The sequence below is a fragment of the Homarus americanus genome, unplaced genomic scaffold (assembly GCF_018991925.1).
Source record: "Homarus americanus isolate GMGI-L3 unplaced genomic scaffold, GMGI_Hamer_2.0 scaffold19952, whole genome shotgun sequence".
NCBI lineage: Eukaryota > Metazoa > Arthropoda > Malacostraca > Decapoda > Nephropidae > Homarus > Homarus americanus.
The window spans coordinates 162,482-176,875 of NW_024741599.1; the positions used below are offsets into that span (position 1 = coordinate 162,482).

Genomic DNA, 14,394 nt, shown 5'->3' on the forward strand with positions numbered 1-14,394 from the left:
TACCTTCTACAGGACAACATTACAATATAGACAATGCTTTAACTTTTATTATCTGACTCACATAACGACACAAGTGTTAGAAAAATAAAGCAGGAAATAAATTAAAGCTTGTGAATTATTTTAAAATTGAGTTAGATGCAGCAGTGCCGCTTGTCAAGTGCAGACTCGAGTGTTAAGGCAACACACGCTGCTACGAAAATATTTACAAATAACACGACGAAAATATGAACCAACAAAGCCAAACAGAGTCCTATTTAATACTTAGTAATTGTTGTAGATATTTCAAATTCACTCACAGTGTGAATACATGAGCAAGACAGCTAAGTTAATTGAAGAAGACTTGCTGAGGATTGATCCACGTGTTGACTCGACAGAGAAAAGAAAAAAAGTTTTAACAGTTTAGGCTTTATACGAACTGAGGGAGTGGAATTGGTCAGTGAACTCATAACTTCATCAAGACCACTCTAGTAAAGAGTGCTCAGCCTGGTGCCTCGGTTTACTGCAGGGGCAATTGAGGGGAAAATCAGCTTTTTACTCTGGTGTAGTGTCGGCTGATTGGTCTAAAGCAGAAACACTGATGGGATATACCACGAGAGGCACAGAGGAAAAAAAATGTTTGCAGTGATTAAGTGGAGGGACATATAAGTAGAAAAAGATTTTCTTAACTAAAAAAAAAAAACAGCCACCAACCATGAAAACTGCAGGCATACAATTACGGTACAGTACAGGAGTTTTTGAAGGGGATGCGTAAGTACTGATGATACTGAAGACGTTAAAAGCTGCTGTATACCGCTGGTATTGTCTTAACTGTGTGACTAGACAGACAGGACGACAGACAGAATACTATGTGGAGACCTGTGGCGTAATGGTCAGCTTGTTCGCCTTGCGAGCGAGAGGATTCGGGTTCAATCTACGGGCGGGGTGAAACAATGGGCAAATTTCTTAAAGCCATTTGCCTCTGTCTACACAGCAGTAATTGGGGACTGGATGTTAATCGATTTGCGAATCGTGTGCTGGGGTAATGGTTAGCCAGTGCAGTTGGCGAGTTGTCCGGTCTTCTCGGACTATTCCTTGACACTGAGTCATGCAGCAGCACAGAAGGAAAACCATAGGAAAACGCTGACATATTCGTAGCAGAAGATAGAGGAACCAAGGAACAATGGGTAGGGAGTTTTGTGAAGAGTGATATATATACTTGTATACCCAAAACCAACTCCTTAAGTTCTGGAACAACTAAGAAACTTTAAAACAAGAATTAACCGGTACTTGCTTAAGTTACGAAGAAATCTCGGGAATTTCAAGAGATGGGTCACGAAAGATGAGCAGGTAGACAGAGTGGTGTATGCTAGGTTCATAAACTAAACGAAATCAGTTTTGAAAAAAAAATGGAAAGAGAGTTTCCGAAGTGGATCACAACCGAGGCCCAGTCGAACCTTAAAGTTTTCTATCTCTTTGTTAAATCAAAATTCAAGACACCCGATCACATGAGAGACTTGAAAGTAGGAGTTGTGTTGTTTCAGACCAAGATATAACGGGAACTTTAAAATAATTACTGTCCTCTGGGGTGGAAATAACCTAGCTAGCTCCAAGGAAGGGCAGTGAGGCACAAAACTCAGAAAAGTGTATAAATAAAATATAAAAATAAGGTTAATAAAAGCCCTGGCCCTAATAGTGTGCGTCCCAGAGTGTTAAGAGATGCGTGTGACAAACCTTCAGAACACTTTAGTTATCTTGTTCTGCAGAAGTATGGACAACAAAAGATCCCTAATAACTGTTAGCATGTCTGGGCTGCTCAACATAGCTGCTGGAGGTAATAGACGTACTGGTATGTATGGTCACAGATCCTAAAATGTGGTAGTAATGAAGACAGACATTTTATTATGTACCTCATAAAAGGCGTAGGTTTCAATTTAATGAAAAGGACACGCAATACATAGAAATTTTCCTACGATGGGTCTTTAAGATCGTAACAATCCGTGGTGATAAATGGCAGGAAATTGTCAGTCATCTATGAGACAAGCGGCGTGCTGTGAGGCAATATGTTATCACCGTTACTATTTGTCTGTTCCTTAAATTATATGCCAAACGTCATTCATTTTCTATATAAAATATTGATGAAAATACTAAGTTGTTCAGGGAAATTAAAAATCCAACGGACTGCGTATCATTCCAGGGCGATCTCTAATGGCCCCAAGTGTGGGAATAAGAATGGATGGTGAAGATGAACCTTGATCGTGCACCTTGAGAGTATGTCCCATAGTAAGGCAGATATATGCCTCCCAGGTAAAAGACGTGAGAAATATCTAGTTGTTTATTTTGAAAAGGAACTGAAATTTTCGGACTACTGTGAGAAGGTGAATCTTTTTCATAAACTGGTTGCATTAATACGAAGAACCTATACACACTTAAATGGTCCGCCTCCATGACACTCGAGACCTTACCTGTAATGTAGTACCACAAGGTGTCGTTGTCTGGATCGTGGGCTGTGACAAACGACACTACGTGGCCAGGTGGGTCCGTCTCCATAACATGGGCGGGAGCGGGCGTGGGCAGGACGGGCGGATGGTCGGAGGTCTCGGGGACGTCTGCAACACGCACCAACACCCTCGTTGTGGCGCTCATCTGTGGACGTCCGTTGTCTTGGGCCTGGATCTGTGGGGAAGTGGGCGTGCCTGTCAGCGTCTCTAATACCATGTATACTTGATGATAATAATGAACGTCAGGTGATAAACAGTGTGGCAGTGTGGCGGCAGGAAAGTGTCACGTGATAAACAGTGTGGCAGTGTGGGCGGCAGGAGATTGTCAAGTGATAAACAGTGTGGCAGTGTGGGCGGCAGGAAAGTGTCACGAGGCAGCCTATGGGTGTTGGTGACAGAGTGGCAGCCCACACTGTTTGTAACCCTTCCCTCGGCTGCCTCATAACAACACTGGTAAACACTAATATGATCATAAGAACGACAGCCATACTCTTGAGGGACATCCACCTGGTGCAACATTAATAATTAACTCAATTGTGTCATCGCATAAATAATTTGTATCTATAATTCTCTGAAAAAATATTATAACACTTATATTTAATATTCACTGATGAATGTGTGTGTGTGTGTGTGTGTGTGTGTGTGTGTGTAAGTCAGAACAGCATCTAATTTCCTCGAGATTCTCTCTAGATGCCTCAAGATTTTTTTGTTCTCAGGCGACCACTTTGCAAATGAGCTTCAAGTTCCCTGGGGGATATTATTTAAAATCACTGTTTTTCCCGAGAACTAGAAAGTTTAGTGACAAATGGCTGACTATATTAAAGGTAATAGTTATCCTTTACGAGAACACTGGCAGGGAGGGAGGGTGTTGCAGGATGACTGGCAGTAAGTGTCTGGAACACTGGCAGGGAGGGAGGGTGTTGCAGGGTGGCTGGCAGTAGGTGTCTGGAACACTGGCAGGGGAGGGTGTTGCAGGGTGGCTGGCAGTAGGTGTCTGGAACACTGGCAGGGGAGGGTGTTGCAGGGTGGCTGGCAGGTGTCTGGAACACTGGCAGGGAGGTGTTGCAGGGTGGCTGGCAGGTGTCTGAACACTGGCAGGGGAGGGGTGCTGCAGGGTGGCTGGCGGTAGGTGTCTGGAACACTGGTAGGAGAGGGAGGGTGTTGCAGGGTGGCTGGCAGTAGGTGTCTAGAACACTGGTAGGGGAGGGAGGGTGTTGCAGGCTGGCTGGCAGTAGGTGTCTGGAACACTGGTAGGGGAGGGAGGGTGTTGCAGGGTGGCTGGCAGTAGGTGTCTGGAACACTGGTAGGGGAGGAGGGTGTTGCAGAGTGGCTGGCAGTAGGTGTCTGGAACACTGGTAGGGAGGGAGGGTGTTGCAGGGTGGCTGGCAGTAGGTGTCTGGAACACTGGTAGGGAGGGAGGGTGTTGCAGGGTGGCTGGCAGTAGGTGTCTGGAACACTGGTAGGGAGGGAGGGTGTTGCAGGGTGGCTGGCAGTAGGTGTCTGGAACGCAGCCTCGTCGCTATTAATCAGTAGTTGTTGTTATACCGATGCATGAGTGCACAATAAATGATATATGAATAAATTAAAAAAATATATATCACGTAGTCCAACATCAAATTATGAGACACAAATTAATGGAGATCAGTAAAAATTGAGGAACGGCTGATGAAAGCCTCGATACGCATGTCGATAATTAAGAAAAGTGGCATTACTGGCCCCTGAGAAGGTGGCGAACCGTGACACTAAACGTGGCAGGAAGGAGTTCAGTGTTATACATAGTGTTACTGTGCAGGGCGTGTATACCTGTCGATGGCCTCCCTCTGTTAAACATGGTGATATACCAGACCCACACCTTCCTCTGCAATACATGGCGAATATATCTGCCATCGGCCTTCCTCCGCAAGCAAAAGTGCCTTTATATATTGCACAAGTCATTACGTTCCTTTCTCAAGTCAAACATATATTTATACATTTGAAACAGAAGTCAAATTCTTATACATGAAATGCAGATTTCATAAATTACATGAGTCGGCGGTTTCTCTCAAGATGCATAAGCGATATTCAATGTTTAATTCGTTGTCAACCTTCCGCAGCAGTCAAACACGTCGATAACATTGTTCACATACGTTTGCTATCCTTTATATGGAAATTCATCCAAAATAATAAAGGAGTCCGTGTGTGTGTGCGTCGGTAGCTACTGCCGTCAAACAGATGAAAAATAACAAAGCCTCATGGCCTGATGGAATCCCAGCCGAGGTGTTTAAAGCAGGAGGACCTCTGCTTACCAGCCGTTTCCACTCTCTCCTGGATAATTTGTGGGGAAGTGAGGAAATCTCCCAAGCTCTTAAAAACGCCTCCATCGTCAATATTTATAGGAACAAGGGAGACCGGTCACACTATGGCAACTACCACGGGATCTTACTGCTCTCCGTAGCCAGAGTCCTACTAAACTGACTTCTTCCTGAGGAGGAAAACTTCCTCTCAGAATCTCAATGTAGCTTTAGACTATCACGTGCCACCATTGACATGATCTCTGATGCCCGCCAAATAGAGAAAATGTACAGAGAACAGCGTCGTGACCTGGACATGGCCTTCATCAACTCTCTTTTCCATTTTTTTGGCTGCCTTCCTTACTTGAGCCATTGCCAATTTAGCCGGCGGGGTGGACATCCAGTAATGGATGAAGAGTCTTTTCATCATAAGACGACTCCAGGTAGAAACAAAGGTGTCAGCAGCTTCCATTACTGAACTTTAGCATGCAGACGACCTCACTCTCGTCGCTCACACTGAACGAGTATGCATACTTCGGCCTTGAGGTGAATGTACGTAAGACTCAGATTTTCTTTCAGCCTGCCCCTGGTTCACCCACACTTCCACCATTCATCTGGCTTAATGATACTTCCCTCTCTAATGTTACCCACTTTCAGTATCTCGGCTCCCACCTGTCCACCACCGGGGGCATCGATGAAGAGATTCAACATCGGATCAGATGTGCATCTCAAGCCTTTGGCAGACTCCATACCAATGTCTTCAGCAGTAGGGAGCTGAAATTGTCTACAAGGTCAAGGTTACACGTATATCGAGCAGTGGCCCCCCCCCCCACCCTGCTATAAGGCAGCGAGACATAGGATATTCAACCTACTTCAAAAGGTAGTCAAAAGTTTCCCAAGTCATTCTCATGTATTTAAAAAACCTATTTGAGTCCCTTTTAGCTCACTAAAAATATGGTGATATTCACCGTAATTTTCTCTACTGTGATTGATTTCATGTATTCCAGTTGTTTTTATCGTGATTTTTGCATCATCACTATAGAGCAAATGAAAATCTTCGTCAGGCGAGGAGCTAAACATCTTTACTGTACGACACCTGGACAAACACTCGCAGATGAACCTGTGTCCTCTGTGTCCGCCTGCCATGTGTCCTCTGTGTCCGCCTACCATGTGTCCTCTGTGTCCGCCTACCATGTGTCCTCTGTGTCCGCCTACCAGCGCTGACTGGCGGCGCTGGAAACCAGCAAGCGGGTAACCTGCTTCTTTGTGTTCTTACCCTAGGAACACATTTCCGCAACTGTACCAAGATCCACCGCCGTTAAGTATAATACACAGTTTAATAGTGTTAACTGATCTCGGCCCCTTACAGATGTATTCTTCCATAGTTTTCATAAGTATTTTCTACATAAACAAAATACATAAGCTGTCACCTAGTCTACTAGATAAGTGAAAACTATGATGAACACTTTGGTAACAACCAGAAGTTGTTTTATTTATACTTACCATGAGGTTGAAGATCATGTCATGTGTGAAGGCCTTATTGGTGTACACTTGACCAGTTTTTGGGTGGATCTTGAAGCGACCTTTCTTGCCCTTGCCCGACTTGATGCTGTAGTCGATGTCGCCGTTCATGCCAGCGTCTGCGTCCCTGGCGAACACCTTCACGACGCGTGTGAAGGAGAGACAAGAGAGTGACTCACTGTTTACCGAGGCAGTGGAACACGTATCATAGTAGCGCCCTTAAACTCCCACACTGTGTAAAATATGGACAAGTGACTTAGTCTATGAAGAGATTAAGACCGACAGCCGAGAAAGAAAGACAAGTTGTTTATGAGAGATTCACTGGAGGACTGAACTTACAAGAGGTACGGCAGAACCTAACAGCACCATCCACCTGCGGCCAGGATATGTCACAGGAACAAGACTCAAGGTAGAAATATCTTCAGGAAAATGGTATCTACAGGGTTATTTTATTGGGGTTGTGCTTTAGAAAAGTTCTCGGTGCTTATTTTTAATGAGACATATATATATATATATTCGTGCTGCCGGATTTAATTATATTTTAGTTCACAAATTGGATGTTTTATTGATTACATGTTATTACTGTGGTTATCCATGCCATCAAAAATAAACCTTCATGGTAGTAGTAACTCGTTGTTTTTAAGTCTCAGTCATGCATCACTTCCTACATAATAACCAAGTTGTAAATAAAAAGTAATTACACAAACCAAACTAAATAAATCGTGCTCGAACAACGTCTTCTACCTCACATGCAGTACAGGCAAAGGTAGTTAGGGAGCTCCATGTCCTTCAGGTGAGCTCACATCATTCTGTCACATGAATCACTACATAATTATTATGATTCACACTCTGTCACTCCTTCATCTGGGTTAAGTCTGAACTTGGCCTCTTATGTCTGTGTAGTCGTCGCCTGGTTCCTGTGCCCTCCACTACACTAGTGTGAAGAGAAGGAAAAAACGGGGAATATAGAAGATGAAAAGAGCTAAAGAAAAATCAAGACCTAAGAGACAGAAAGAAGAAGAGAGACTGATAAAGAGAAGAAAAGTAAAAAAAAAAAAAAAATAAAAAAGTTTAAAAAAAGGAGAAACATAAGAGAGACATTGAAAGCAGAGTAAATAATTCTCAGGAAGATGACTCACGCCACAGTGTTACTTCACTACATCTGCTACCCAGTTGTATCTCTGCAGACCAAACTATTCAACTCAACACTAAGACTCATAACCTAAACCGAGAAATTATCCTATTAGTTTTGTCTTTATGCTCACACACTTATATCCACTTGATACTTCATGAAAAGATAAAACAAGAAACCAGGTCAAGATACATAAATGAATGAATGAAATATCAAGTAAAAAAAAAATAATGATAACTACGTCGAGAGTTTTTTCACGTGGGTGTGATTAACAGAAGTTGTATTTTGTGTTAGACCAAGAATATGTCACAGTTATCACGTCGGTCTTGTCTTGTCAGGTAACAATAATCAACTCTGAGGGAAGAAGATGCATAGAACTATACATACTACACAGAGGAATAACATACATGATATTTTTCAGTATTGTAAGTCTGATAGTGTGTGTGTGTGTGTGTGTGTGTGTGTGTGTGTGTGTGTGTGTGTGTGTGTGTGTGTGTGTGTGTGTGTGTGTGAGTGTGTGTGATACATTTTGTTAACAATAACAATAAAAGAAAAAGGTGAGGTCAGTCACTGGTGAGCAGTGTCAGCGAGTGGCGACTACACCTGCTGGACTGGAGGTTACGTCACACAGCAGGTAGTCACGTCACCAACCTCGTCTCATTGTTGATGTGTTGAACTAGTGAACCTGTTCACTTGTAACGTGGTCACGGTGTCTCGCTACAAAAAGTATCTTTATGATTTTGTGTAAGACAATATGACACAACGGACGAAGGATTTTAACAACCCAACCGAGACAACAGGAATCACAATGTTCATTTTAAAATTCATCGAACCCCTCCGTGAAGAAACTTTTTGGAGCGAGTACTTGTCCAATCGAACATGACAACTGTGTATCTGTTCACCTGTAACATGACAACTGTGTATCTGTTCACCTGTAACATGATAACTGTGTATCTGTTCACCTGTAGCATGACTAACTGTGTATCTGTTCACCTGTAGCATGACTAACTGTGTATCTGTTCACCTGTAGCATGACTAACTGTGTATCTGTTCACCTGTAACATGACAACTGTGTATCTGTTCACCTGTAGCATGACTAACTGTGTATCTGTTCACCTGTAGCATGACTAACTGTGTATCTGTTCACCTGTAACATGACAACTGTGTACCTGTTCACCTGTAACATGACAACTGTGTACCTGTTCACCTGTAACATGACAACTGTGTATCTGTTCACCTGTAACATGACAACTGTGTATCTGTTCACCTGTAGCATGACTAACTGTGTATCTGTTCACCTGTAACATGACAACTGTGTACCTGTTCACCTGTAACATGACAACTGTGTATCTGTTCACCCGTAGCATGACTAACTGTGTATCTGTTCACCTGTAAATACGACAACTGTGCATCTGTTCACCTGTAACACGATCAGCTGTGCATCTGTTCACCTGTAACATGACAACTGTGATTCGTTCACCTGTAGCATGGCAACTGTGCATCTGTTCACCTGTAACAGATCAGCTGTATCTGTTCACCTGTAACATGACAACTGTGTATCTGTTCACCTGTAACACGAGATCAGCTGTGTATCTGTTCACCTGTAACATGACAATCCGTGTATCTGTTCACCTGTAACACGATCAGCTGTGTATCTGTTCACCTGTAGCATGACTAACTGTGTATCTGTTCACCTGTAGCATGACAACTGTGTATCTGTTCACCGGTAGCATGACAACTGTGTATCTGTTCACCTGTAGCATGACAACTGTGTATCTGTTCACCTGTAGCATGACAACTGTGTATCTGTTCACCTGGTAGCATGACTAACTGCGTATCTGTTCACCTGTAACACGATCAGCTGTGTATCTGTTCACCTGTAGCATGACTAACTGTGTATCTGTTCACCCGTAGTGCCGGACAACTGTGTATCTGTTCCTCACCTGTAGCATGACAACTGTGTATCTGTTCACCAGCATGACCAACTGTGCATCTGTTCACCCGTAACACGATCAGCTGTGTATCTGTTCACCTGTAACATGACAACTGTGTATCTGTTCACCCAGCATGACTAACTGTGTATCTGTTCACCTGTAACATGACAACTGTGTATCTGTTCACCTGGTAACATGACAACTGTGTATCTGTTCACCTGTAGCATGACTAACTGTGTATCTGTTCACCTGCATGACTAACTGTGTATCTGTTCACCTGTAACATGACAACTGTGTATCTGTTCACCTGTAACATGACAACTGTGTATCTGTTCACCTGTAGCATGACTAACTGTGTATCTGTTCACCTGTAACATGACAACTGTGTATCTGTTCACCTGTAGCATGACTAACTGTGTATCTGTTCACCTGTAGCATGACTAACTGTGTATCTGTTCACCTGTAGCATGACTAACTGTGTATCTGTTCACCTGTAGCATGACTAACTGTGTATCTGTTCACCTGTAGCATGACTAACTGTGTATCTGTTCACCTGTAACACGATCAGCTGTGTAAATATCACATAAGCAGGTGGAGTTATTCAAGAAATTAGTTACAAAATAATAACATTGTTTATCCAAGAAGGTATCGTGAGAGGCGAGCAGGTGACTATCGCCTCTCTCCCCACAAGGATACATTTACCTCCACCATCGCAATACACTTCATCACTATCAAAGTCTTACTACGTTAAGTAAATTCAGGAATATACAGTACTAGCAGAAACGCCGCTCTTTAGCTAGGCCACGGTAGGACGCCACCCTCTGGGAGGCTCCACATTGTCTCACTGTAGTGCATTAGGGTAGGCCACATTTTTGGTTTTGCCATTAGCAGCAAGTATGTACAGATTTTTGCCAGTTCCCACTCTGGAGCATCCAACATAGAACAGCATCCATCATCACTACATATAACACCACCCATCATCACTACATATAACATCATCCATCATCACTACATATAACATCATCCATCATCACTACATATAACACCATCCATCATCACTACATATAACACGATCCATCATCACTACATACAACACCATCCATCATCACTACATATAACACCATCCATCATCACTACATATAACACCATCCATCATCACTACATATATCATCATCCATCATCACTACATCTAACACCATCCATCATCACTACATATGACACCATCCATCATCACTACAGATCGGTTAAGTAGTTTCCGAGATTCTCGTGCGGACACACACGGTAGGACGCCACCCTCCGGGAGGCTCCACATTGTCTCACTGTTCAATCCCCCAAAACTTCTTCTTCCATCAATAGTTCATTAACGGTGTATGTAAGCTCCACCATGTTTTTTACTACAACGGTACGAAAAGTATATTTTTTTTATCATTAAACTGTTATTATTTTATTGTCTAATCATCACTACATATAACACCAATCATCACAACATATAACATCATCCATCTTCACTACATATAACACCATCCATCATCACTACATATAACACCATCCATCATCACTACATATAACACCATCCATCATCACTACATATAACATCACCCATCATCACTACATATAACAACATCCATCATCACTACATATAACATCATCATCCATCATCACTACAGATCGGTAAAGTAGTTTTCGAGATTCTCGTGCGACACACACACACAAACACACAGATATTCTTTTGTTAATATATATATATATATAGCATATATATATATATATATATATATATATATATATATATATATATATATATATATATATATATATATATATATATATATATATATATATATATATATATATATATATATACGCAAATAAATCACTGTAGGCAAGGTGATGAAGCGATATTCTGTGCCTGTAATTCACATCTCAGGGGTGAGTACAACTAAGCACAAACAAACTTAGTTTGTACTCACCCCTGAAGATGTGAATTACACGAGCGCTTGGGAACTTCGTGTTTTTCTTTTTCCTTGTGGTTATCAGCATATATATATATATATATATATATATATATATATATATATATATATATATATATATATATATATATATATATATATATATATATATATATATATATAGATAGATAGATAGATAGATAGATAGATACAGACTGTTACTGTTAATCAGTGTTTATACGTAAGCAACCTCGTTGTTTAAATACAAGTTGTCAGTATATAAATACACAGGCAATGGTTCATCCAGGATTACGTGAAGTTATTCTTTCCTGTGTAAAGAATAAAGGTTCACTACAACTTGTGCTGCACAAGACTTGTTGCTGGTTCAGGTGACCGAGCAACACCCAAGTACACAACTACTGTACATTCATCTAGTATATGTAATAAAACAAATCTTTAGGATCAATTCTGACAATGATTTCACACCATGTAAACTCATCTTTAGGTAGACTCTCTGCCAACACATCCTAGGTGACTGATAATGTAGGGCACTGTTAAATGAGTTAGGTGTGTCTGATCGTGTCGTCAGAAAAGTATAGAGCGGGGTGACCGCTTAAGGTGTATGTAAACACAGCTTACCGGAGCTTCCGTAGGTGTGGGACGTCATGTTATAGTAAACTGGTTCTCACGGTATGGTTCAGGCAGGAACAAGAGACATGCACAAGGGAACATGCAGACACTTCACAGTCATATCGAGGACAATAGAGGTTCATGCTTAAGGTTCACACTTAAACTGATCCCAAAACTTCCTTCACCTGGGTCCTAATTCTCAAATTCCCGGTAAATGGGGAAAAACAACTAATTAAACTACGTAACAGGCTTAGAGCTATTTTGGCCGACAACTTGACTGACCAGATTATCTGCGTTGTCATAACTTCATTTAGGAGTAAAACAATAGGAGGAACCTTTGAGAATTTGGTCCAGGGGAGGAGCCAGAGATAAAGAGGAAACGTGAACAAAATACAAGTCTTACGACGAACTATAGCAACATAGGTGAATGACGTCATACATTTGTGAGTTTGTCGTATTAAAACTTTCACCAAGCTGATGATTACCATGACTACTGTATATTATTAAGGAGGAAATATAGTGAGTTAAATGACATCTTTATAATTAGACTAAAATGTTAAATAATGTCAATATACTTGGTTTAAACATGCAAGAAAGATTGTCGAAGAGGAAGATGGTAATATAATAACCGCATCAATTACATACATACATACAACCAAACCTATCTAGTCGGTGTCGCATATGTATTTCAGTACAGCTTTATGTATTTACTGTAGGACATGTGAGCTGCACCAGGGCTGACCAAGTCTTCCTACTACAGCTCTGGGAGACTTGTAATAACGTGTTACTCTTGCCACAGATGATGTACTCTACCATTGTACAATATATAAAGCATACTAACATTCACACAACTGAATACGTTACATTATGACCACAAGCAGTTACATATAAACACCATCTGTCTCCACATTCCCGGATATCGTTCAAGACATCCACGACACAAACATTTAACAGACGCGACATAAACTCACTTTAAACATAAACCATATAATGCTCCATTGTTCCTTAGTCACTCACTCAAACACGTAAGTAACAACACAGGTTCATAATTATCTACCAATGCCTTCACTTTCCTTTGTAAGTTTTCGAAATAATATAGATTGTAGTTTTTTTTTCTGAAATGAGTTGTTATGTGAGTTGTTAATAATAAGAGGAAAACACTTTCTTCTTCAAACTAACCATAAACTACAGTAATATCCTTGTCGAGCAAAGATTCCCAATGGAAGATGTTAATGTCCACACGAAAACATAAGCGTCCAGCAAGCAAGATGAGTCGTATACAGTCTCTGAATGTTGTCATGCAAGACCACGGGACACACTGAGGTCACAAGAGGTCACGTGGCCTAGCTGTGAGGAAGCTGTGTGATGGTAATACAATATCCCAACAGCAGAGTGTGTGGGGGCAGTGTGAGTGAGACGGTGCATGGTGGCTGCTCTCCCACTGTGTATCGTACAGCCTTTACGAGCTCATAGTAGCGTGCTATGCGGCTAATAGTCCCTTATATTCCTTCAATTTAACATCTAGCGTGTGAGTCACCCACTGTGAGCCACAGCTGACGTTGGTGACTTGTTACTGTGTGCACGTGCAGGTGTGGTAGTGAGTGGTGATGTAGGCACTGCACACAACACCTTGACCACCACTTACTCTCACCTTTTAATTATGAAACTGAAAACGTTGATATTGGTGGATGAAGTTTAATTGTGATAAATATAGCGTCGATAACTAGTAATTATTGTTTAACTATTGAATTCAGATAAAATGAGTCCAAGGAAGGGAAGGTAATGTTTACATAGTTACTTTCTCTTCATAACGAAGTAATCATTTTAATTGAGTCGTTACCTGGGCAGATATAACCAGGTAAAATTAGGTTGTACAGTTAATGCCCGAGTCATCTTTTGTATCTGATGAATTCATGGCATACATGCATTATGTTTTGTATTAATTCTAAAACCTTTCAGAAAATCTTAATTAAAAACATTCATTAGGCAAACTTGGTCATCTAATATGTTGTAATATATTCGGAACAAAGACAAATTAAGTTTCCAAAATATTATTGAATTTTTTCAAATAATTTTGTCTTTTGGACAACTGATTGGTAACTGGAATTATTCTTACTCCAGTTTGCGGCAATAAACTACTTTTGGTAATTTATTATCATTGTGTGAACACCAGGAGGAGGTGAACTGTGAGTGGAGTGTCAACTGTTAAGAAACTGTTAACTGGTATTAATTCACCATCACATACTAATACTTGCAACTATCGGTACATTGATCCAGCGCTCGTGTTGGTGTTGTCGTCAATTAATACAGCGGTGCTAACAGTGAGAGCCTTAGTGGGGCTGTGTTCCGAGGCGGTGCTAACAGTGAGAGCCTTAGTGGGGCTGTGTTCCGAGGCGGTGCTAACAGTGAGAGCCTTAGTGGGGCTGTGTTCCGAGGCGGTGCTAACAGTGAGAGCCTTAGTGCGGCTGTGTTCCGAGG

General features: G+C 41.4%; 1 protein-coding gene across 1 annotated transcript in view; it reads right to left on the reverse strand.

Annotated features, from left to right (window-relative positions):
• Positions 1 to 14,394, reverse strand: part of LOC121875995 (protocadherin Fat 1-like) — a gene marked incomplete at its 5' end in the record, with an annotated part of 192,474 nt that overhangs the window by 133,812 nt on the left and 44,268 nt on the right. The window contains 2 exons of the mRNA XM_042380838.1: positions 2,442 to 2,652; positions 6,251 to 6,406. Coding sequence (XP_042236772.1) covers positions 2,442 to 2,652; positions 6,251 to 6,406 — 367 coding nt within the window. The remainder of the gene's footprint in view (positions 1 to 2,441; positions 2,653 to 6,250; positions 6,407 to 14,394) is intronic.